Below are 27963 nucleotides of genomic sequence, written 5' to 3' on the forward strand. Positions count from 1 at the left end.
AATCCGTTATTTACTATTTCCCCGATAGTGGGAACAATATAAAGCCAAATACCCGCTTTTGGTATGAGCATTTATTAACGATCCAAAATAAACAGTACATCACTAGGTAACGACGTCACGTCAATAACGTTACGTCACAAATCGACGTTACGTCACGGAACCAATCCGCCGGTACAAATAAAACGTTACAATCTAATGTCCATTTTCCCCTCCATCAAAATACAGTTCATTTTGATAAATATTGTAAAACAAAATTTAAAATAATAAATTGAATACGTAAATTAATTGTATGTTCTTTTCGATATTCTAATCATTAATTGTTTAATTCTAACGGGCATAGCTTTGTCACCGATCTCGTCATTTTGCTGCTTCCAACCTGAATTTTTACGACTCTCACTCGACCATCTTGTCCTGGATAATCCTCGAGTATCCGTCTTAGTGGCCAGTTTCCCCTCGTCGTTTCCGGAGTAATGATAAGAACGACTTCGCCAATCTTGATGTCTCTCTCAGGATGAAACCGCTCTCGTGTTGAATTGGTTAGAGAGTGGTTTTCAGCAGCTAATGGAAATGCGCTGAGATTTTCCCTCGCGCGTTGCTGTAAGACATACTCTGCTTGGAATGGTGATGAATTTACACCGAACACGACTCTATCAAATTTGTAGATATCGGGACAACAGTTATGATACATTCCCTTCCATAGGAATCTGTGATATGGCTTGTCCTCGTGATCGATGCCTATTCTGAGATACATCTCGGCTATGTCGCAAACTACTGCAACGGGATGCTTTCTTAATCTAAGCAAAACGTCAAACAGATCGCGCTGTTGCTTTGGGCCTTGGTGTGTTTTATCATTTAGTGATACGTCTTCAAATTTTGCTGCAGCATCAAACACGATTCTGGTTTTTGTTTTATCTTTATCTGGCCTCAGAACAGGAAAATGAGGTAGGAACCATTTTGAATTGGACACTTCAGAATCCGGAACTTTTGACACGTACCCCTTTTCTACGTATTGTTCGATGCATTCGCTGTATGCTTTAGCTTCCTGAGGACATCGTTTAAATCTTTTTTCTGTGTTTTCTAATCTATTCAGTGCCATTTTGTAATTGTTTGGCATAACAGTTTCGTTGCTTTTCCATGGAATGGCGACGCGATACATCTGATTTTTGAATATGCACGACTGTTTAACTGCTTTAAGTGCTTGTTGCTCGTCAATGTTAACGACAAGTGATTCAGTTGATTCCCTTTCAACTTCCCAGAATTTTTTAAGAGTCAGGTTTAGATTTTCGATTTCCATTTCGTCTCTTACAAAGTATGTTCGCGCATAATTTGTTTGTAGGACCGGTGTTAAATTTGAACACGGATTACCGATGCATGCCCATCCAAGTGGAGTAAGACGCGCTATTGGCTCCCCCGCTCTACCTCTTCTTTCTTCCAGTGCATAATGTAAATCTGCACAATCAAGTCCAATTAAGATGTCAACAATAGGTCTAGTCGTTGCTTTTGGAAATGTTACGTCACGAAGATGTGGCCATTTTCTTTTGTACTTGTTCCAGTCAACAACGTTCATGTCTCCTGTTACTTTGTTAGCTGTATATGCTGCTACATTTATCTTTACGCTTCCGTTGACACTTCTTATTTCGAATTCAACTGGTCTAGTTTCAAAAGTCTCGACTTGACCATTCAGAACATTGACCTTGACCTTTTCCGTTCTACCTTTACAGCCGAGTTCTGTCGCTACGTCACTATTGATGTACGTTTTTGTACTTGCGTCATCTAGCAATGCGTTAACAGTTATCGACCGATTTCCATTTGCGAGAATAACCGGAACTGTTCGGAGCCCTACTAAATCAGATCGTAGGAGATTGAACTGGACTGTCAGCAGCGTTTGATTTCATGCTCTTTTGCGCATCTCTGTGTAACAGTCTGTGATGCAGCTCTTCACATCCATTTTGTCCGCATTGTCTACTTCGACGGCATGGCTTTTCGACATGGTTAAACCCAAGGCAACGATAGCAAAGATGAAGTTGTTTTGCTTTGTCCCACTGTTGTGAAACGTTCATTTCTTTAAAATTATCACAGTTCAATACTCCATGCTGTTTGTCACATACTCTGCATTTAAATATTTTCCCGCTTTCTTCGGAACCACCAAAAAACGTTCTTTGATTGTTAGAGTTCGTCTTTTTCGAGGTATGCTCTGACATCAAATATCCTGACATTCCTTGCACGGTCTCTGACGCAATAGTTTGGAATTCTGCCTCTTGAATAACCCATGTCCGTAGCGACAATACTGACTCATTGTGTTGACCCTCAAAGACCCAACGATGATATTGTGCCAAGAGCGATTCTGGTTATTTTCTTTGTAATTTTGCAAATAATGAGCCAATTCCAAATTCGTAGTGTTCATCCGCTTCCTGCAAATTAATAATTGCTACGTCTAATAGATCGTCAAATTGTAATAGGTCTTTTGCGTTGCCAAGTCGGACGTTTTCGAAGTGTTCAAGTTCTTCTAGGTAAATAGCTATCTGTCGACGCCTACCCCCATATTAGAAATATAAAGTTTACTCACCGTGTCCTGCGACAACGCTTTGCTTACTTGACTTGCTGTTTCACTGCGTAGATCGTTTAAATAGGCACAGGCATCTTCCGTTGTTTTTTCATATTTAAGTTCAATCTTTTCCATTTCCGCAATTACTATTTTACTTTTTTCAAGTTCATCTCCTTCCATGTACATATTGGATAAACTATCAAGCCCTTTAATAACTTCGTCCATCGCAAAATCCAACTGCTTGCAAGCGTCGTTCGCTGTCGCGCTACATGCATTTCCCTCCAAATGTGACACTACCTTTTTTCCTTGCTCTGGTAAAATTAGTTTTCAGACTTATTTTTTCCCTCTTCAACAAAATCTCTGTCTTTCCCCGATGATGGGAATTTCCGTATTTTGCTGTTTACTGAGAATTATCCCCGATGATGGGAAATCCGTTATTTACTATTTCCCCGATAGTGCGAACAATATAAAGCCAAATACCCGCTTTTGGTATGAGCATTTATTAACGATCCAAAATAAACAGTACATCACTAGGTAACGACGTCACGTCAATAACGTTACGTCACAAATCGACGTTACGTCACGGAACCAATCCGCCGGTACAAATAAAACGTTAAAATCTAATGTCCAATATATAATCATATTGTCGGTGAGTACGTCCGTTGTTACCAATGGTTTGTCTATTAACCACTTTGTACATTTAATGGTATTTTGTTCTCGCTAAAAGCGAATGAACGAGTCGAATAGCTAGGCCATAAAAATACTCGTATTGCCCAAATATAATATCATTCTGGCATTGCATATGGCCAACAAAACATGACAATGTGAATTAATATGAACACAATAAATATATATTGAATCGTTCATATTAACAACGTTGTCGCAAAAAGCCTGAATGTCAACCCTTGCACTTTGGACGAACACCCACAATGCATACATGAACAACTTTATGAACGTCAGCAGCAAAAGCGCTATTCTTGCACTTAATGTAGCGTCATCTGGTCATGAGTTACATTCAATGTCTCTCTTATTGGCCATGTAATACTAGACAATCGACATAATAGTATGCTGGTTATCAATTAACAGGCAATGAACGTCCTTCTAATGTCAAACGGGGGTTCAACTACATGAAACAATGTCAAAAAGTTCTCGCAAAATATTCATACTTATCGGAACACAGTCTTTAAGGGCAGGTGTCCAGTTCCCGTCCGATCCGCAGTTCACTGTGTTGGTTGTATTGGGTTGACCGCTGAGTGACGAAGGTTGCCACCAGTACCCCGCGGTACACGTTAGTGTCACGTTTGTGTTATGACCCACCGCTTGAGTATCAAAGTGCCAGTTGCTCGTCTGTGTGCGTGTGTTGTTGAGGGCAGGGCAAGCTATGCGAAATATTACGAAATTGATAGTGCACTCAAACATGTGTTCACCTAAATAATAAGGAGTTGTCAGAAACCATGAAACCTAGAGTGACACATGTACCAAAGTAAATGACGTATATATGAGTATAATGAAAACAATCAATTCAAAAATAGTCATACTGTCGGTGAGTACGTGCGTTGTTACCATTGGTTTGTCTATTAACTTCTTTGTACATTTAATGGTATTTTGTATTCGCTAAAAGCGGATGAACGAGCCGAATAACTAGGCTATAAAAATACTCGTATTGTCCCAAAATATCAGCATTCTGGCCATGAATATGGCCAATAAAACATGACCTTGTCAATTAACATGAACACAATAAATTCATATTAAATTATGCATATTAGCAACGTTGTCGAATAAAGCCTGAATGTCAACCCTTGCACTTTGGACGAACACGCACGATGTATACATGAACAACTTTATATGAACACAATAAATTCATATTGAATCATTCATATTAACAACGTTGTCGCATAAAGCCTGAATGTCAACCCTTGCACTTTGGACGAACATCCACAATGTATACATGAACAACTTTATGAACGTCAGCAGCAAAAGCGCTATTCGTGCACTTAATGTAGCGTCATCTGGTAATGAGTGACATTTAATGTCTCTCTTATTGGCCATGTAATACTAGACAATCGCCAAAATAGTGTGCTGGTTATCAATTTACAGGCAATCAACGTTCTTCTAATGTAAAACGGGTGTTCAACTACAGGAAACGATGTCAAACAGTCAAACAGTTCTCTCAAAATATTCATACTTATCGGAACACAGTCTCCAAAGGCAGGTGTCCAGTTCCCGTCTGATCCGCAATTCACTGTTTTGGTTGTATTGGGGTGGCCGCTGAGTGACGGAGCTTGCCACCAGTACCCCGCGGCACATGTAAGTGTCACGTTTGTGTTATGATCCACCGCTTGAGTATCAAAATGCCAGTTGCTCCTCTGGGTGCGTGTGGTGTTGAGGGCAGGGCAAGCTATGCGAAATATTACGAAATTGATAGTGCGCACAAACATGTGTTCACCTACATAATGCGCAGTTGTCAGAAACCATGAAACCTAGAGTGACACATGTACCAAAGTAAATGACGTATATATGAGTATAATGAGAACAATCAATTCAATAATAGTCATACTGTCGGTGAGTACGTCCGTTGTTACCATTGGTTTGTCTATTAACCACATTGTACATTTAATGGTATTTTGTATTCGCTTAAAGCGGATGAACGCGCCGAATAAGTTAACTATAAAAATACTCGTATTGTCCCAAAATATCAGCATTCTGGCCATGCATATGGCCAATAAAACATGACCTTGTCAATTAACATGAACACAATAAATTCATATTGACATATGCATATTAGCAACGTTGTCGAATAAAGCCTGAATGTCAACCCTTGCACTTTGGACGAACACGCACGATGTATACATGAACAACTTTATGAACGTCAGCAGCAAAAGAGCTATTCTTGCCCTTAATGTAGCGTCAGCTGGTCATGAGTGACATTCAATGTCTCTCTTATTGGCCATGTAATACTAGACAATCGCCAAAATAGTGTGCTGGTTATCAATTAACAGGCAATCAACGTCCTTCTAATGTCAAACGGTATATTCATATATTCATACTTATCGGAACACAGTCTCCAAGGGCAGGTGTCCAGTTCCCGTCCGATCCGCAGTTCACTGTTTTGGTTGTATTGGGGTGGCCGCTGAGTGACGGAGGTTGCCACCAGTACCCCGCGGCACACGTAAGTGTCACGTTTGTGTTATGATCCACCGCTTGAGTATCAAAATGCCAGTTGCTCCTCTGGGTGCGTGTGGTGTTGAGGGCAGGGCAAGCTATGCGAAATATTATGAAATTGATAGTGCGCTCAAACATGTGTTCACCTAACAAATGCGGTGTTGTCAGAAACCACGAAACCTAGAGTGACACATGTACCAAAGTAAACGACGTATATATGAGTATAATGAAAAATATCAATTCAAAAATAATCATATTGTCGGTGAGTACGTCCGTTGTTACCAATGGTTTGTCTATTAACCACTTTGTACATTTAATGGTCTTTTGTTCTCGCTAAAAGCGGATGAACGAGTCGAAAAGCTAGGCCATAAAAATACTCGTATTGTCCAAATAAAATATCATTCTGGCATTGCAAATGGCCAACAAAACATGACCATGTGAATTAATATGAACACAATAAATATATATTGAATCATTCATATTAACAACGTTGTCGCATAAAGCCTGAATGTCAACCCTTGCACTTTGGACGAACACTCACAATGTATACATGAACAACTTTATGAACGTATGCAACAAAAGCGGTATTCTTTAACTTAATGTAGCGTCATCTGGTCATGAGTTATATTCAATACCTCTCTTATTGGCCATGTAATACTAGGCAATCGCCATAATAGTATGCTGGTTATTAATTAACAGGCAATCAACGTCCTTCTAATGTCAAACGGGTGTTCAACTACATGAAACAATGTCAAACAGTTCTCGCAAAATATTCATACTTATCGGAACACAGTCTTTAAGGGTAGGTGTCCAGTTCCCGTCCGATCCGCAATTCACTGTTTTGGTTGTGTTGGGGTGGCCGCTGAGTGACGGAGGTTGCCACCAGTACCCCGCGGAACACGTAAGTGTCACGTTTGTGTTATGACCCACCGCTTGTGTATCAAAGTGCCAGTTGCTCGTCTGTGTGCGTGTGTTGTTGAGGTCTGGGCAAGCTATGCGAAATATTATGAAATTAATATTATGCATATGTTTAACGGATGTTAATATACAGTAAACGATGTAAAACAATTCTCGCAAAAAAGCATACTGATTATAGAACATTCTCGAAGAGAAGGTGTCCAGTTTCCGTCCGATCCGCAGTTCTCGGTTCCTGTTTCGGTTGCATTCGGGATGCCATTGGAAGACGGACGTTTCAACCAGTACCCCCACGTCAGACTTAAGTGTCACGTTTGTGTTGAGACTCATCTTTGTAGAATTGTTTATTTGGCCATTAAAACATGTACATGCAAATAAACATTCACCCCATACAATTATATTGAATTAGGCACATTAGAAAAGATCACCCCAGGAAACCCGATACCTTGCGGGTCGTGTAATACCATAGGGGACAGTGCTGTGCATTTTGGCAGGAACATAGAGTAAATTGAAAAAATTTAATTTTCAATGTCCAATTTGAAACAACTGTGTATTTACATTGATAACAAAGGTATTGGCCTACATATAGAAAAAATCCTGACAAATTTTCTTAAAAAAATGAGCGAAATGTGGCTCTCTGAAGTAGAAGATCGGGCAAAACGGGCCATGTTCAGGCATTTAAGGGATGAAAAACTGCTTTAATTTGCAAGCCACTACCATTATTAAAGGATTTATACAAACTTTCACATGTCTGCCATAACCTCTCAGCAGGGTTTCTCCAGAAAACTATTTATTGTGGAGAAATTTGCGTTTTTAATGACCCTGTTGGGAAATCATTGATACCATCTGGGGAAGACCAGGAAACCATATGAAGGCAGTGACTTTATAATTCTTTTTCGTGACAAAAAACCTAATTTTCAGCCATTTTAATGCAATTTATTTGCTTTGTAGAGGCCTATAGTAAGTGTATGTGGGCACATATGTATACAAATGTACTTTTAATGCTTTTTAATACATTCAATGATATTATTTGGCTTTCATCCAGCATCATTTCAGACACGTGAATCCTTTGTCTTATATATAATGTGGTTATTCAATGTCCACTTTAGATATGTAAAAAAGCTATCACAATGCTAGTGTTGCCCCCCCCCCCACACACACACATTATTAAACCGCCACAAAGTCTGTTTGGGGGGGGGCTATATAGCTGTATAGGAATCAGTTTGTCCCGACCGTCCCTGTCCCAGTATTTTGCGCCCTTCCCGATTTTTGTCCGTTTGTCCGCTCGATTTATTTTTATGATTTTTTTTTTAAATGAGCATACAACATTCAAACTTCATATGTTGATGCAACCTTATTAGTTTTATATATACACCCAACCGTCTTTTAGGTCACGCGGTCTTAGGTCAAGGTCACTTAAACCTCTTATAGAAAATTTTATCATAGACTGTATAATAGAAGTGCTTCCACCTACAGCCTTCAAAATTCCTAAATTGATGCACCTCAATTAGTTTTACAGGTCAAATCCAGTGTCAGATCACAAGGTTAAATGTCAATGTCACTTCAACCTCTTATAGAAAACTTTACTGTTGTCCTCAGAACAAAAATGCTCCCATCTGCAATCTTCAGACTTCCTATGTAGATACACCTGACCTAAATGAGTTTAACATTATCACACTACATTATTTGGCCATAAGGTCAAAGGTCATTGGGTTCTCTGATAAAGAAACATTACATTGGCCCTTCCTGGGTTCTAAAAACCTCATATGTAGATTCATCAATGAATTTTGCGCAACACATACCGTTATGATCATAGGTAAAATGGAATATAAATTATTAAAAAGGCATACTGTAATGAAGTGCGTATAGGTAAAATGTATTCAACATTAAAACATATTATATCAACATGAGAGCTGTTGATACTCTTAAATATATCATTGTCATTGCACAAAATCAAAGACGTCTTGTGATTGTAAATTTGTTACAGCAACTAGCTGTAATAAGAGCTTGCATTAGTCCCATTTTAGGGAGTGGGATAGACAGGAAAAGTTGCTTTTGCACAGTGTTCCATTTCATCCTCTTAATATATCACATGCATTTAGCAAACATGCTTAGTGTTTTCTGGCGGTGTGGTATTTATCAAACTTCTTCTCAAGAAGGTCAGATATCTATCTATCTATCTATACTGTCTAACTCCCCTTGCGGTTATTATTGACAATATGGTGGACGAACCAGTTATCGAACACATAGGGAATTACGTTAAAATGTAAACACTTAAAATAACAAAAACATTATGTTTAAACACATGACTAAAAGTTTAATCATTTAATAACTTATCTGTAAAGTTTTCCAGCAAATACCCTTCAAGAATTCATAACAATGATTAAACTTGTCTGTTAACAAGGTAAGTGTTATTCTTTTAATCAACTGTACTTTGTGTGGTTAAATGTATAAAATCGGTATCAACGTCATGTGTTGAAGTTTTGTTTGCGGATATAAACTAGCAATGGCCAAATTCGTTAAAACGGGAGTAACAAGTCGTCTCTTTGAAATTTAAAGGTCAATATTAACTATTATTTTGTTTGAAAGACAATTCTTTCCAAGGCCAGTCTGTGCCTATTTTAATGTTACTTAAATATGCTTTACAGTAAAATCACAGAAAACTTAAGGCAATCTAAACAAAATTAAGAGCAAGTTTAGCGATTTCTTTTCAAATGAGTTTTTCTCATTATGACACTTGCCGAATTAGCACCAAAAGTCTCCGAACACGCCACATAAATATTTTACATAAAAACCCCATATACACTTATTAAGACATCATTTTTATGTACCTTACCAATTAATATATGCGACAAAGCAGTCAGGTCTTTCTTTATATTTGCCAAAATAGTGTTGATAAAAAGAAATAAAACTCGAAAATGTTGTTAAGGAACTATTGATCATATATAAGGCATAAAAGGTACAATTAAATGCATATGTGCCCACATACACGTACTGTAGGCCTCTACAAAGCAAATAAATTGCAACAAAATGGCTGAAAAATTTATAAAGTCACTGCCCACATATGGTTTCCTGGTCTTCCCCAGATGGTATCAATGTTTTCCCAACATGGTCATTAAAAACGCAAATTTCTCCACAATAAATAGTTTTCTGGAGAAACCTTGCTGAGAGGTTATGGCAGACATGTGAAAGTTTGTATAAATCCTTTAATTTTTGTAGTGGCTTGCAAATTAAAGCAGTTTTTCTCCCCTTAAATGCCTGAATATGGCCCGTTTTGCACGATCTTCTACTTCAGGGAGCCACATTTCGCCCATTTTTTAAGAAAATTTGTCACGATTTTTTCTACATGTAGGCCAATACCTTTGTTATCAATGTTAATACACAGTTGTTTCAAATTGGACTTTGAAAAATTTATTTTTTCCAATTTACTTTCCCTATGTAAGTTCCTGCCAAAATGCACAACACTGTCCCTTATGGTATTACACGACCCGCAAGGTATCGGGTTTCCTGGGGTGAAGTTGTTGTATAAAGTATGACTGTCAACCATTGCACATTAGGCGCACACACGGTGATTAAATTACATATTGCGGAATGCGTGTTCAATCCAAATAGATTGCTGGATTGCATGAATATACCGAAGTGCATGATTATTGCTTAATAAGCTTGATTGCACGCTTTTAACGGCCTTCATTATAATTATAAATACATGGCTTGGTATTATAAATATAGCGTAGTGCGCGTCTATTGACTATTGCTTAAATAGCTGGATTGCAAGCGTTAAGCTGAAAGTTTTACAATTGCAAGAAGACTTAAATGATAGAATTCACGCAAAAAAGCGATATGCCTGGGACATGTACACGCAAATAATAGAGTGCGTAATCAAGGTTCTCCAAATAGCTTGATTTAACGCATACAGCCGAGTTTGTGTTTAATGCTCTATTGCTTTAAAAGACTGATAGCACACATCAAGCGGAGTTTGTGTTAGCGGAGTTAGTGTTAATTGCAGACCGCTAATATTATTGTGTTTTCACGCATGAAGTGGAACTTTCTACATAATTTATTAAATTGCTGGATTTTACGCTTATAGCGGAGTGAGAATACAATGTTCAAAAATATCGTCGAAAGCGTTTACAATGCTCAAGCATAAAGCGGATTGCGTGTTGATTGTTTTATAAATAGCCATATTGAACTCATAGAGTCGATAGCGTAATAATTGTGCTCTAAATAGCTAGATTTAACGTTTTTAGCGGAATAAAATATAATTCTTGTTGATTGTTATGTGAGTAGCTATATGTTATGCATATTGCAGAGTGTGTGCTCATTGCGGAGAGCGTTTAAAGTAGGGCTTGGTCGTATATTGCATAATGACAATCATGAAACGACATCGCAATAGTAGTTGTCTGATTTGTTTGCTGGCTGTTTGATTTTCCATATTGGGTCTCGTAATGGCATTACCTTTCATTAACACTTAATTGACCGAGGTCATGTTATATAGGCCCACTACTATATTGCATTATTCGCTTTTACTAATTAATATGATGCCGTACGACTATTAATCAACTGGTCATAATTATGATGCTGTAAGATTTGTAGTAATTAAACATGTATGATTCGCTCTTTTGTGTGTGCATTATTTTGTGAAATGGTGCATGATAGAAGATGTGTGATTATCAACATTTTTTTATGTTCAATTAAATGTGAACCAATGCGAAAAAGGAGTGTGCGGATCGATAGATGTATGAGCCGGGAAGCATTGTCGATTTTACAAACCTTAATCCTTCTATAAGGCTTCATAAGCAATCTGAGATAATCAATTGATTCCTTTAAATCGATAGGCATTGAAAATATAAAAGAAATAATACGAATTATTTTACTAAACGTCTTTTTGAAAAGAAAACGCACCTTTGAAACTCAAAACATTAATACAAAATAAACACAGTTGAGAGATGGATCTGTCTTGCAAATGATTCCTTATTAATCTCCACAATAAGATAGGCAGCAAATGTTTAATGAGATAACTCACACATTAGCCAACACAATTTGTTGTATTCATTCGATTTTACTCGCGCAAAAAACTCGTAAACATTATATTTGATATTGATTAAAGTCAATAAAGGTAAAAACCTGGGTAGACAGTAGGCCGGAAAGAACCATTTAAAGCATGGTTGTAATTCTCGTATAAAGAATTACGATATCATTCGGCCTTTGATATTGCTACGAAGTATATGTACCAAGGCCAAGATCCCTCTAAGTCAAAATAAACAAGATTGTGAGCGACAGAGGATACATGCCATTAACATTTAGTTAGTCCAGAATAAAAACAAAACATAAGTACAAAAACACTCAATTGTTTTTATGACATAATAGTAAGTGCATAATAACCTGATAGCCCTATACTAGTTTACTTGCAAATATTTATTTTATGTTTTGTACATTTCCTGCTGCGTTCATTATCCCGAATTAATTATTCGTGACATGTTTGACGTAAATAAAGCAATCGAAATAATATAGCCGTTATACATAAATCCACAGCTTTAGCATATGTATGCCATATTTAAATTACGAACGTTCATAATCAACAAAACAGAAAACACAACGTACACGTAAAGTATAACCCGACTAGATCGCAAAGTAACGTAATTGGTACGAGTCTTTTCTCTGAAATGAGCTTTCGAATAATGAAATAGGTGTATCGTATAAGTCCCTTAAATGTAACGTATTTAACATCTTCAATTAAATTATGCTTATTGTGTAAAATACTTGCCCCTATTTTGAAATGGATATTTTTGCGACCGTAAGAACTAAAATATATATTTATTCATTTCAAAACTTCAGAGCACCTAAAACAGAGCGTGTGTTTTTATTTTTATGCGAGAACTGATCATACATACCTTCCCTGATATGATAAGGAAAATTTCATAGACCGGGCAAACTCGTATGGCATAAAACAAGAAGATTGATTGAAAAAATGGCATTTATTTTTAAAAGCCATAATGTAGATGAATACGCCAAAATGGGAAACGGAACGTTTACCCCGCCGCCCGTGTAAAAATATTGATTTTGTATCATCATGTTAGAAGCAAACTGCAATTACTTTTTAACTATTTACATGACAATACTGTGAAATGTTATGATGCATATTGCATTAACTGCGTTTAAGATCCTAAATTTCATAGAACACTAATTTATTGGAAGCATATACAGCAAAATTAATGTAAACTTGCCAAGGAGTCATTTATTTGTGGTCGATCAGGAAGAATGTTGTTTTTTATATTGTTAACTATGCCGGTGATAACTTTCGTTAATTTTGCTTTATCGAGAATATTAATTTTTGCTCTACCATGTTTATCACGTAGCATATTAACCCTACGTCCAAATAATAGCCAAGTTTGTTACGGCTTGAAGTTGATAATATATGTGTTTCACAAAGAATATATTGCTTATTAACTTCTAACAGTGACATAGAGGTTTAATATATAGTTTCACTAATTTACATATCTTTAATTAAATAATATGCAGAAGGAGGTTTACAGATGATTGTTCTGTTTTCTTTTGTAAATGCTCTAAAATGCTCATGGATACGAAGAATCACCACTGGGAATGGAGAAAGGATACATTTTGTGAATACAATAATTGATGTTCAAAAATTATACAATTGTGGAAGTCATTATCATGAAAACTTAATTAACAAGATAAAAAAATAATTTTGGAAGGATACATAAAAATCCGTGGTACAAAAGAACCATTTAAAAATCAGTTTTAGCTTAAAAATCCATTATTCTACAACACAGACATAACAATTGGTAACAAACGCGTATTTTTAAATCATGGTTTGAAAAAAGGCGTTCATTTTGTCAGTGACTTATTGCACAACTCTGAAGATTTAACATTGTACAATTATGACGATTTTTGCAAAGTATTAAACTTCAATCCGAATTACTTACGATTCTTATGACTTATTAATGCAGTTAAAAGGTACATGAAGCTCTTAAACTCTTATGAAACTTTCTCTACAAAGCCTTTTATTCCCAATAGACTACGATCTATCTTAGTCAACACTTATGCACAAAATAATAAAAATAGATGAATCTTCGCCAATGTGCATAGATAAAATGGTCGAATACTTTATTTTTAATTTTATAATACAAAAGAATGGCGATGTATTTTTGAAATTCATTTTCTTATTACACGGGATACGAGTTTCCAGTGGTTTCAATATAGAATTTTGCATAGAATAATAGCTACAAACTCTTTTATGCCCTCCTTTATACTAGAACATGCAAATACAATTGGACCCTTAAACCTAATATTTCTTTTGAGCAAAATGTATATGCATGATTGTTACATGAACAAAACTAGACAAACTCTCAAAGCGGCTAAATCATACCTGTCCGTACATTTCAGTGTACTAAAGGAAATTAACTATGTTAATGATTTGCATCAAAGTAATTAATGGAAACTTAATAAACTCTTTTTCAGTAGTTGTGATTAGAGAAATAATAATATTTAAGAAATAATTAATGTTCGTTATATTTTGTTGTCGAATAACCCACGGCCGGAAGTTTAGATGCGAAGGGATTAAATCACGAGTGCGAAACACGAAAAACAACAACACATTGTCTGTTTACTGATTTAAGTATCATAGGTTAGAATGAATTGATGGTCTCTGACTATGATTTAAAGCATCATACAGCTACACATATGCATACATGTGAATCAGATATATAGAGAAACAGGTTAACGTCTTATCGTTTTGCAACAGATCAAGTGAGGCTGAAAATAAAGAACGGCGAGGTTTGCCGAGCCATATATATTACACAACGATATGGCGATATCATGTTTTTCGTTTATCGTACCTCTACGTCCCACTTTAAAAGAAATAATGGCATAAAGTCGCTGCGAGTCTGCATTATCAGCGGGGATGAATACATATGATATTTGACGTGTTACAAGTGACGTCATGATCAATTGCGCATAATAGTTTAAAATATTGCCGTTGAAATTCTGTTGGTGAATGAATTGTGAAAATTATTAAATATAAGATGTCTTTAGCTAATGTATTCTCAAAGACTTTGTTTGGGAAAAAAACATTTTTACAATGATTATTCATCGCATTCGCATTTAATCTTCTAAAAAATATATTTGAAGTGTCTGTCACTACTATCATTACTTTCGATACATGCATAACTTCTATAACATACATGATATTTTAGGTACTTAATGAATAAGCCTTGAATCGATTTGCATTTGTCAATTTAACATCTACTTCGCGATATAATCGATTCATTGACCTATTACATGAATGTACTTTTAATATTGGAGAGATTAACTATGATATTTCACGATGTTAAAATACTTGAAAGTGATAACAATACCGACACGTAATGTTTTGTCATATGAACCAAAGTATGAATTACAAAACGACACTTCTTCAATGACGATTAACGTCACACTGTCACAAAAAAGTTATAAATCCAAAGAAATGTAATCCAATCAAAATTACAATTTCATAAAATAATGTATTAGCTCAGAAAAGCTTATTATCAGAAAACTAAGAACAAATGTAAATTGGTTCTCAAGCACAAACTTACCCGGAACTGTTGTTGTTGATATCGGTTTTGTTGCTGTTGTCAAGGCGGATAGGGTTGCTGGTTTGGGTGCTAATGGTGTTGTTGTCGGTTTTGTTGCTGTTGTTACGGTTGTTGATGTTGTCGAAATGGTCGGGGTTGTCGTTGACGGTGTTGTTGTCCTCGCCTTTGTTGTTGTTGCTGCTTCAGTTGTGGTTTCATTGAATACCTTCGCTGATGATGAGGCATGACATATAAGTATACTTTAAATATAGACCGTATCACATCAAAATATTCTATAAATTATACTCAGGACATAAAGCTCTTGTTCTACTTTGAGTGTTACTCGCTGATAACATCTTACAATCAAAGTTACGTTAATAAATGACTGCCGTCTGATGTATAGCTTATCGTTCAGAAAAAAAGCCATTCGATCGAATAATTGCTGCAAAAATAATAAAAGTTCGTACGAGTGCGCTATAGAGTTCTCAACACACTGCAGTCTCATTAAAATCAAATATACTATTCAAAATTTGCTAAGGATCACTTGTTATAGTATGTGTTATTTGAATTTCACCCCTAGCTAGAATTTGCCAGAGTAACGCATCAATGATAAATCAATACATAAATATAAAATAAAAAAACACACATTGTAATTTCAAAACCTGCAAAATAACAATTTAAAATGAACGTAATCCAAAATTGAAGATAATGTGAAAATATTTGAGTAGTGTAATAACATGTGACCCATTGTGTGTCGCTTTTCAGGATAGTGGGACATCGCATAGGACGTCAAGTTCATGTGATCTTTAAATTATTTGTTAAAATAGACAATGACGTCACTATGTTATTGTCACATGTATATTTAGCATGTTAACGCGTAGCACATGAACAATCCCGGCATAATTCATACAACAGCTGGCAACGTAATTACGGCTTGAGATGTCAGGTTAGCGAAGTGGTTGGTAAACTCGCCACACAACTGGGTGCGATTTCCGTTCCCGGTGCATGTGAGATTGGTTAGTGGATAACATACCGTGCCGGTTTGATTTCCTAAGGGAACTCCGGTTCCAAGACCTTCCCAGCTCAAGACCACGTGAAACATGAATATTTTTCAGTAAAACTGTAACTTCACGCGCGCGAGTCCCTTAAAAACGTCGAAATACAAACTTCAACTATGGCAGGAATAGGGCTGGAAACCATGACTCCCGTTATACTAGTCCGTCACTCAACTGACACATTTATTCAAAACTAATAGAACTGTGTAAATGAAACGTTGTTTCTTTATGCTTCAAACCGAAAGTTGAAGTTATTTTTGCAGTTCAGTCGGGGGTGTACAATTTTCGACCAATCACAGCAGTCGTTATGTACAAGCGTGTGGTTACTTTTTACTCCGATGTCGACATTTAACAAATTAATTATACAATTCAATCATTGTAAGATTTTACATGCCTGTGCACTAATCGTAAGCGTTGGTACAGATTTGTATCACCTCGTCGAATTGGGTTTAGTCTTTTCTTCGCCCAACCATCTTATATTTTACGGCATTTATTATACAAATAGCGCTTGGGCGTTTAACCTTCGCGAACGCTTACAAAGGACAATATACACAAACTGAGACGTTAGCTACACCAGCAGTAGAAAAGCCTTAAAAGGTAGACACAAAACAAATATACTAGGCAAAACTAACAAGAACATACTAAGCATGGTTGTAATTCTCGTAAAAAGAATTACGATAGCATTCGGCCTTTGATATTGCTACGAAGTATATGTACCAATGCAAAGATCCCTCAAAGTCAAAATAAACAAGTTTGTGAGCGACATGCCATTAAAATTTAGTTAGTCAAGAATAAAAACAAAACATAAGTACAAAAACACTCAATTGTTTTCATGACATAATAGTACATGCATAATAGCCTGATAGCCCTATACTAGTTTACCTGCAAATATTTATTTTATGTTTTGTACATTTCCTGCTGCGTTCATTATCCCGAATTAATTATTCGTGACATGTTTGACGTAAATAAAGCAATCGAAATAATATAGCCGTTATACATAAATCCACAGCTTTAGCATATGTATGCCATATTTAAATTAGGAACGTTCATTATCAACAAAACAGAAAACACAACGTACACGTAAAGTATAACCCGACTAGATCGCAAAGTAACGTAATTGGTACGAGTCTTTTCTCTGAAATGAGCTTTCGAATAATGAAATAGGTGTATCGTATAAGTCTCTAAAATGTAACGCATTTAACATCTTCAATTAAATTATGCTTATTGTGTAAAATACTTGCCCCTATTTTGAAATGGATATTTTTGCGACCGTAAGAACTAAAATATATAATATATTTATTCATTTCAAAACTTCAGAGCACCTAAAACAGAGCGTGTGTTTCTATTTTTATGCGAGAACTGATCATACATACCTTCCCTGATATGATAAGGAAAATGTCATAGACCGGGCAAACTCGTATGTCATGAACAAAAAGAAGATTGATTGAAAAAATGGCATTTATTTTAAAAGCCATAATGTAGATGAAAACGCCAAAATGGGAAACGGCACGTTTACCCCGCCGCCCGTGTCAAAATATTGATTTTTTCATTACCATGTTAGAAGCAAACTGCAATAAATTTTTAACTATATATTGCATTAACTGCGTTTAAGATCCTAAATTTCATAGAACACTAATTTATTGGAAGCATATACAACAAAATTAATATAAACTTGCCAAGGAGTCGTTTATTTGTGGTCGATCAGGAAGAGTGTTGTTTTTTATATTGTGAACTATGCCGGTGATAACTTTCGTTAATTTTGCTTGAATTTGATAATATATGTGTATCACAGAGAATATATTGGTTATTAACAGTGACATAGAGAACAGAACATAACAGAACAAATCTTTATAATGAATAAAATAAAGATATGTTCAGTGGCATAGAGGTTTAATATATAGTTTCACTAATTTACATATCTTTACTTAAATAATATGCAGAAGGAGGTTTACAGATAATTGTTCTGTTTTCTTTTGTAAATGCTCTAAAATGCTCATGGATACGTAGAATCACCACTGGGAATCGAAAATGGATACATATTGTGAATACAATAATTGATGTTAAAAAAATATACAATTGTGGAAGTAATTATCGTGAAAACTTAATTAACAAGATAAAAAATTAATTTTGGAATGTTACATTAAAATCAGTTGTAGAAAAGAACCATTTAAAAATCAGTTTGAGCTTTAAAATCCATTATTCTACAACCCAGACATAAATTTGGTAACAAACGCGTATTTTTAAATCATGGTTTGAAAAAAGGCGTTCATTTTGTCATTGACTTATTGCACAACTCCGAAGATTTAACATCGTACAATTATGACGATTTTTGCAAAGTATTAAACTTCTATCCGAATTACTTACGATTCTTATGACTTATTAATGCAGTTACAAGGTACATGAAGCTCTTAAACTCTTATGAAACTTTCTCTACAAAGCCTTTTATTCCCAATAGACTACGGTCTATCTTAGTCAACACTTATGCACAAAATAATAACAATAGATGAATCTTCGCCAATGTGCATAGATAAATGGTCGAATACTTTATTTTTAATTTAATGATACAAAAGAATGGCGATGTATTTTTGAAATTCATTTTCTTATTACACGGGATACGAGTTTCCAGTGGTTTCAATATGGAATTATACATAGAATCACAGCTACAAAATCTTTTATGCCCTCCTTTATACTAGAACATGCAAATACAATTGGACCCTTAAACCTAATATTTCTTTTGAGCAAAATGTATATGTATGATTGTTACATGAACAAAACTAGACAAACTCTCAAAGCGGCTAAATCATACCTGTCCGTACATTTCAGTTTACTAAAGGAAATTAACTATGTTAATGATTTGCGGCAAAGCAATTAATGGGAACTTTATAAACTCTTTTTCAGTAGTTGTGATTAGAGAAGTCATATTATTTAAGAAATAATTCATGTTCGTTATAGTTTGTTGTCGAATAACCCACGGCCGGAAGTTTAGATGCGAAGGGATTAAATCACGAGTGCGAAGCACGAAAAAAATAAATACACATTGTCTGTTTACTGATTTAAGTATCATAGGTTAGAATGAATTGATGGTCTCTGACTATGATTTAAAGCATCATACAGGTACACATATGCATACATGTGAATCAGATATATAGAGAAACAGGTTAACGTCTTATCGTTTTGCAACAGATCAAGTGAGGCTGAAAATAAAGAACGGCGAGGTTTGCCGAGCCGTATATATTACACAACGATATGACGATATCATGTTTTTCAGTTTATCGTACCTCTACGTCCTATTTTAAAAGAAATAATGGCATAAAATCGCTGCGATTCTGCATTATCAGCGGGGATGAATACATATGATATTTGATGTTTGCGCCTATTTTTTGTTAGATTAAGAGTGTCTGCACACCCGTTGCGAATCCAAACTGGCAGATACGCTCAGAATAACATACCACGAAATGAACGTTATTGTTTATGTTGTAATGAATCTGATTTAGAAGATGAATACCATTTTATATGTATATGCCGCTGCTTCACTGATTTAAGAAAAAGATATATAAGCCGTATATTTTATATCAACCCATCTGTGTATAAATTCCACAGTTTATTAGTTTCATGTGACAAAACAGTTATTTCTAATGTATGTAAATATATCAAAGAAGTTTTTGTTTTAAGAAATACCTTGCTTAATGATGTTGCTTAATACATTTCAGTACCGCCTTGACAGAACCTTTGTGTTCTTTCGATTGAGTGTGATAATTTGTATTTGTATTCTTACATGACTATTTCTATGTTATGTAATGTTATGTTGTTACACCTATTTACGTGACAGAAAGCATGTGTATATATAAGTATGAAGACGATGTACTTTTGTATAAGTGTGAATAAACTGCCTGTCTGTCTGTCTGTCTGTCTGTCTGTCTTTTGACGTGTGACATGTTACAAATGACGTCATAATATATTGGCGTTGAAATTCTGTTGGTGAATGAATTGTGAAAATTATTCAATATAAGATGTCTTTAGCTAATGTATTCTCAAAGACATTGTTTGGGAAAAAAACATTTTTACAATTATTATTCATCGCATTCGCATTTAATTGTATCTAAAAATATATTTGAAGTGTCTGTCATTACTATCGATACATGCATAGCTTCTATAGCATACATGATATGTTAGGTACTTAATGAATAAGCCTTGAATCGATTTGCATTTGTCAATTAAACATCTACTTCGCGATATAATCGATTCATTAACCTATTACATGAATGAACTTTAAATATTTGAGAGATTAACTATGATATTTCACGATGTTAAAATACTTGAAAGTGATAACAATACCGACACGTAATGTTTTGTCATATGAACCAAAGTATGAATTGCTAAACGACACTTCTTCATTGACGATTAACGTCACACTGTCACAAAAAAGTTATAAATCCAAAGAAATGTAATCCAATCAAAATTACAATTTCATTAAATAATGTATTATCTCAGAAAAACTTATTATCAGAAAACTAAGAACAAATGTAAATTGGTTCTCAAGCACAAACTTACCCGGAACTGTTGTTGTTGATATCGGTTTTGTATTTGTTGTCAAGGCGGATAGTGTTGTTGGTGTGGGTGCTAATCGTGTTGTTGTCGGTTTTATTGTTGTCGTTACGGTTGTTGATGTTGTCGAAATGGTCGGGGTTGTCGTTGACGGTGTTGTTGTCCTCGCCTTTGTTGTTGTTGCTGCTTCAGTTGTGGTTTCATTGAATACCTTCGCTGATGATGAGGCTTGAAATATAAGTATACTTTAAATATAGACCGTATCACATCAAAATATTCTATAAATTATACTCAGGACATCAAGCTCTTGTTCTACTATAAGTGTTACTCGCTGATGACATCTAACAATCAAAGTTACGTTATTAAATGACTGTCCGTCTGATGTATAGCTTATCATTCTCAAAAAAATCCATTCGATCGAATAATTGCTGCAAAAATAATAAAAGTTCGTACGAATGCGCTATAGAGTTCTCAACCCACTGCAGTCTCATTAAAATCAAATAAACTATTCAAAATTTGCTAAGGATCACTTGTTATAGTATGTGTAATTTGAATTTCACCCCTAGCTAGATTCAGCCAGCGTAACGCATCAATGATAAATCAATACATAAAAATAAAATAAAAAAACACACATTCTAATTTCAGAACCTGCAAAATAACAATTTAAAATGAACGTAATCCAAAATTGAAGATATTGTGAAAATATTTGAGTATTGTAATAACATGTGACCCATTATGTGTCGCTTTTCAGGATAGTGGGACATCGCATATAGTGGGGTCATATGGTGAAATGATTGTTCACTTTTTGATAAAAGCAACAAACTTGGCACATTTGTAGATTTAAGTATTTTATTCAATTTTAGCTATGGACCCATCTCCAATTTTCAAGATGGCCGCCATTTTTAAGATGGCCGCCAAGATGGCCGCCAAAATTTAGGAAATTACATGTTACAGCCATATTTGATTAAAATATTCTGTTTTTGGCATTGAACTTAGCTGTTTTATGTTATTAAATAATTAAAATATGTTTCTACATGAAGGACATGAATTAAATATTGCATATAAGTCAAAATGGCTTCCAAAATGGCCGCCTAAAGTACAAAAAATAGGATGATCCACCTCAAATCTATAATTTCATTACTCATTGAATGTATGTTATGTAAGCAAGTGTTTTTCTTTTTTTTGTATTGACAGATACCTTCATTTGTATAATATTCTCAACATATTGTGTCAGTCCTTAAATAAAGAAATAACTGCATTCAACGAGATCACACTTCCAGACCTTAAAGCTGCCTTAAAATTTAACCGCGGTCACATCCTCCACCACATATAGTGCTTGTATTCAGTGGAATTGTTCACTTTTTGATAAAAGCAACACACTTTGATCATTGGTAGTTTAAAGTATTTAAGACAAAATAGGCTATCAACCCAATTCATATTTTTCAAAATGGCCGCCATTTTCAAAATGGCCACCAACCTATCAAAAAAGGAGAAAATATCGAGGTGCTGTTTTTTTGTTGCGATCTTATACAAATCAAATAAAATATATTACAATACTTTATTACTAATTAAGCTGATTATCAAAATTCTTTGCAAGAAAAACATTTATTATAATTATTTTGTTAATTTTGTACTTTTTGTAAGGTCAAAAGGTCATTTTTGGGGGGAAATTATGTTTTTTTGCAAATATTCATTTACTTTAATAATAAATAAATCCATAAAGCAGATTATCATGGTCCGAGATCCCACTGGTGTTTATTGCAAGTTTTGAGGCCAAGAATTTTGGTGTAAATTTGAAAAGAGAATTTTATATCCTTCCAGATAACCCATTTCTTAATTGTCATATCCGTGCATATCTATGATTTTTTGGGGGGTAAAATCACTCAAAATCGAAAGTTTTCCCTCTGATTTCTGGAATAATTAAATAAATAGACAATTGCAGTCATGGGAATTTACCCAGGGGTTCAGTTGTGGGGTATTAAATAGGTATCAGAAACCTTTCTGATAATTCAGTAAAAAAATAATTTTCCATGTAATTTTTTTAAGGGAAAAACCACCAAATTTCGCATTTTATTTTTGCAAATTTGCCAATTTTTCAAATTTTAATTCTGCGAATTCTTTTACCAAGTTAACAATTTCCAACATATTTGTCTTATCAGTGTTTTAAAAACAAACATATGGCCTCCTTGTTTCATTCCAACAACGCCTTTTTTATCAACACCTATTAGTGATTTTGGGTGGAAATGAATAAAATCACAAACAAAACTGCTGATTTCTGGAATAATTTGATTTAATAAGATTTATAAGACATGTGATCATTATAATAATAAAATATTGTTCGCTTATATACAATTGCATATAAGATCACTCTAAACAAACAGTGCAAATAAGATCACTCAAAACAAACATTGAAATGACCGCAGTGTTATTATGGGTCAAAACCACTATTTGTTACAGTTTATGTAGGTTAAAAACCACTAAATGTTAACTATTTTAGCTGTTTTAGTCATTTTTTTAGGTTTTAGTTCCTCGAATTTTTACTCAACTGAAATAATTTTCAAAATAGTAGTCTAACTGTCTAACTATTGTATAAAAAACACACAAAATGGTCTCCTGATTTAATTGAAACATGAACATTTTTGAATGACGACTTTTAGTGAGATTTCAGGAATAATATACGAAATCAAACACAAAACTGCTGATTTCTGGAATAATTTGATATAGTTAGATTTAAACACATGTGATTACGATAATAATAAAAACTGTTCGTCTTAAATAACATAGCTCAAAACAAAACATTCCAATGAGTACAGTGAACTTGTAGGTTTAAATCCACTAACTTTTTTACATTTTCTGAATTTTTGAGTCATTTGACCTGATTTATTTGTGCGATTTTCATACAACAATAGCAAATGTTGATATCTATCTGCTAACATTTAAAATGATCCAACATTGCTTAAATATGCCCTATAACATTTTCAATTTAAAAATAATCTAATGTATTGATATTAGTGTTAATATGTTGAAAAAGGGCCACTTGGTCCTTTTAACAACTTTCTTGGTTTATTACAATACTTTGTAACGGAACGCAAAAATCTGTACTATATTTTATACATTTACAGTATCATTATAAACAAAACATCTACATTTTATGTCATACAACTGTTACATATTACAACATTTGTCATGAAATTCAAATAGTTATTTAATTTCATCTAGACATTAAACATACTTTATATACATGATAAATTATTATAATTGATACATGTACTGTTATTCATGTACACACATCTACTAACATTTATCACGCACAATTCTTATCAACATGAAACAATAGTTTAACTACGTTTACTTTCAATAAATATTTTTTTTAACAACATTTCACATGAAAATCAAACAATTATTGTCCTTGCCGGTGAAACTGAATGGGACTTATGGTTTGCGCTCTGTCTGTCAGTCAGTCTGTCAATTTTTAGTCTGGTGCCCTTTTTAATGTTGACCATTTTCAATGTTAGCAGATAGATATCGACATTTGCAATTGTTGTATGAAAACCGCACAAATAAATCAGGTCAAATGGCTCAAAAAGCAAGAAAATGTAAAAATGTTAGTGGTTTTAAACCTACAAGTACACTGTATTCATTTGAATGTTTTGTTTTGAGCAATGTTATTCGCATATGTAATAAGACGAACAGTTTTTATTATTATCGTGATCACATGTGTTTTAAATCTAACTATATATAATAGGAGGTCAAGTTCATGTGATCTTTAAATTATTTGTTAAAATAGACGTCACTATGATATTGTCACATGTATATTTAGCATGTTAACGCGTAGCACATGAACAATCCCGGCATAGTTCATAATTCATACAACTGCTGGCAACTTAATTACGGCATGAGATGTCAGGTTAGCGAAGTGGTTGGTAAACTCGCCACACAACTGGGTGCGATTCCCGTTCCCGGTGCATGTGAGCTTGGTGAGTGGATAACATACCGTGCCGGTTTGATTTCCTAAGGGAACTCAGGTCCCAAGACCTTCCCAGCTCAAGACTACGCGAAACATGAATATTTTTCAGTAAAACTGTAACTTCACGCGCGCGAGGCCCTTAAAAACGTCGAAATACAAACTTCAACTATGGCAGGAATGGGGCTGGAAACCATGACTCCCGTTATACTAGTCCGTCACTCAACTGGCACATTTATTCCAAACTAATAGAAGTGCGTAAATGAAACGTTGTGTCTTTATGCTTCAAACCGAAAGTTGAAGTTATTTTTGCAGTTTAGTCGGGGGTGTACAATTTTCGACCAATCACAGAAGTCGTTATGTACAAGCGTGTGGTTACTTTTTACTCCAATGTCGACATTCAACAAATTAATTATACAATTCAATCATTGTAAGATTTTACATGCCTGTGCACTAATCGTTAGCGTTGGTACAGATTTGTATCACCTCGTCGAATTGGGTTCAGTCCTTTCTCCGCCCAACCATCTTATATTTTACGGCATTTATTATACAAATAGCGCTTGGGCGTTTAACCTTCGCGAACGCATATAAAGTACAATATACACATACTGAAACGTAAGCTACACCAGCAGTAGCAAAGCCTTAAAAGGTAGACACAAAACAAATATACAAGGCAAAACTAACAAGAACATACTAAACACACACACAATGACATAAATAAAACTCTTCGCTCTGAACGGTCAATGCAACTTCGTTTGAAGGCGAAGTTTTGATTGGTTATCGGATGTTATTTGATTGGTCACATGAACGTGACTTCATTTGCGATGTCATCCGGTTCAGTGTGTGAATTGTATAGAAGCCACAGGCAAACAAATTAAAGTCGCAAATACAATGTAAAGAGTTTAATAACTGCAATAACGAAAGGATGACCTCGGTTGTGTTAATCGTTTTAAAGCAGTGTCCCGACTGTATCGCCTAACGAATGTAAATATAATTGGCCGTAACGGCAACTTGAATAAATCGTAATGTTATTCGTTGTCTTTATTCAAATAAACATCACATTGTCTAAGTCCAACAGTATACCGTTACACGAAGGCCCTTTGCTTCATTTACATGTGTTCACTTATTCATGTTATAAGATGTGTCAGGATACCACAACTCAAGAAAATGTAAAAAAAACAGTCTTACCCGTTGTTGAAACATTTGATTTTGGTGTTGTCGAACCTTGTGTTGATATTGTTGTGTTCAGTGTTGTTAAGTTTGTTGTTGCTGTTCCTGGCGATGTTTGTGGAACAGCTTCTGATGACTTTCCCGGCGAAGATATGGTGGCATCTGCTAAATACAAATCTTAGAAAATGAAGAGATTTTATTGGATGTTGATCATGTCGTGAATGACTATTTTGAATTATGTAGCGGTTGATTTACACGTAGATATATCGCAAAAATGTCTGTAAAAATGTTTTAAGGCGAGTGCTTTATAACAACCATGCTTTATGACATTTAGTAATAATTGATACAAAGCTCATTTGTGTTGTGCGTAAACAGACTTTAACAGCATACAATAGAGACGTCAATGGAGCCGCCCAAAATTTTCGGAAAGTAAATATAGGATTATGTGCATACTTTTTTGCTGTTAAATGTATTAAACTGGTATTCACAATTCTAAACATAACTTGACATTGTCCATAAATGCTTAAATACTATTTCATTTACATTATATTACATTGTGATACATAAATAAAGAAATAGTATTATCACGATGTTATTTCATTTTTTTTAAATTTCTTTTAACTGCATTCTCTGTTTGGATGCACAAGAATTAAAACACATCATAATCTGGAAGTAAAGGCTACAAGAGTCATGAATGCGGTCCCACACTTAAAAATTGCCCGTCTCCTCATACAAATGGAGTATTATATATTTTAATATTTGTATGCTAGTCTGTTTTTATTTCAATTACAGCGCAGTCAAAATAATCTTTAATTTTTACCTGAGTACGAATCCCACTGGAAGTAATATTAGTTTGTGTAGTTTCGTTGATTTTTGTTACGATTTTGAATATGTAGTTCGGTAGAAGCTTTGAAGTAAATTCGATAAATTCGCCATAAGCGACAAAATATGGCATTTTGTTAAATCAATTTATATCTAGAGTGAAGTAATGTTATCATTTAAACGGTGGTTTCAAATGTATACTGACTACTAAGCTAGGCTAATGTCTATCTCATTTAATGTTTGCCATTTCTAAAAGTTATAATCTACTCTTTGTGAACACGGCGTTGAAGAAATAGATACATATGCATTTTACTGTTTCTTGTTCTATAATCAGATAATATAATAACAATGTACATGAACAAGTGATTATGCACTTAATGCTTTACACGAGTATTGCACATGTTGGTAGCTATTGAGGAACGCTTACGAAACAAAAAGTAATGGTATTTCGGACAGGTGGGTGATTGACAAATCGCACATATTTTCACTGCGATACCGCTTGGGTTAAGTTGTTAAACAATTAGAAATCACTACGACAATCTTACATAACCAAATGGTAGCGAAATACATTTTAATCAAACATGTGATGTAATGTATAACTTTATCTTCCTATCACTCACGGTTTCTATAATATATGTTTGTTCTCTCCAAAGCTGGCCCGGATAAAGTATTCATTATATGCGTTTAGACATCTCGTTAATCTCTCACGCCTTAAAGTGTCATGTACCTGTCAACCTTTGAAAATGTGAAGTTTGTGGTTAAGAAGACAAAGATCACTTTGCTGTGTTATGCATTTTATATGACATATACCGGTACATACCATTACAAAAAAAGAGAAAAGAAAACGACCATACCGATATATGCAACATAGTGTATGTCACATGACTGCGAAACTAGCTTAAAGAAGACGGACACAAACCATTGATACCAATGCTTATAAAATATATATTTGCGATTAGTTAAGTTATACAATAAAACATAATCTATACATTTAATAAAATACCTTGTACATTTGCCCACACATTGCAAACAAATAAAATATAAATCCACAATCTAATTTTGTGGCAATCCATCTCTATGTTTTCTACGATCAAGACATTTCTTCTCAATCAGAGGTTAAATGTTAACTAAAAGGCATTGCCGGCAGATCGCAGTAACTGGGTACACTACGCGGGCGATAAGAAATCCAGGAGGTTAATTCAACAGTGGGTCATG

At 34.7% G+C, this 27963-nt stretch overlaps 1 protein-coding gene across 1 annotated transcript; it reads right to left on the reverse strand.

The window, feature by feature from the left end:
- Positions 1 to 313: 313 nt before the first annotated feature.
- Positions 314 to 27946, reverse strand: LOC127853911 (uncharacterized protein DDB_G0290587-like). The gene is made up of 6 exons (XM_052388712.1): positions 27752 to 27946; positions 25945 to 26088; positions 20799 to 21020; positions 15214 to 15423; positions 6487 to 6699; positions 314 to 918 (listed from the first exon to the last, which is right to left on the reverse strand). Exons 1-6 carry the CDS (start codon positions 27819 to 27821, stop codon positions 314 to 316), a joined length of 1464 nt encoding a protein of 487 aa, XP_052244672.1. The 5' UTR covers positions 27822 to 27946.
- Between the last annotated feature and the right edge of the window lie 17 nt (positions 27947 to 27963).

This window comes from Dreissena polymorpha, chromosome 12 (genome assembly GCF_020536995.1).
Source record: "Dreissena polymorpha isolate Duluth1 chromosome 12, UMN_Dpol_1.0, whole genome shotgun sequence".
In the NCBI taxonomy this organism is placed as follows: Eukaryota; Metazoa; Mollusca; class Bivalvia; order Myida; family Dreissenidae; genus Dreissena; species Dreissena polymorpha.

Coding starts and splice junctions, on each gene's coding strand:
- LOC127853911 (XM_052388712.1), bottom strand. CDS start 27,821: ATGGATTGCCACAAAATTAGATTGTGGATTTATATTTTATTTGTTTGC. Junction 21,021..25,944: donor ATCAAATGTTTCAACAACGG/GTAAGACTGTTT, acceptor TTATATTTCAAG/CCTCATCATCAGCGAAGGTA. Junction 6,700..15,213: donor ATCAACAACAACAGTTCCGG/GTAAGTTTGTGC, acceptor TATTTCGCATAG/CTTGCCCAGACCTCAACAAC.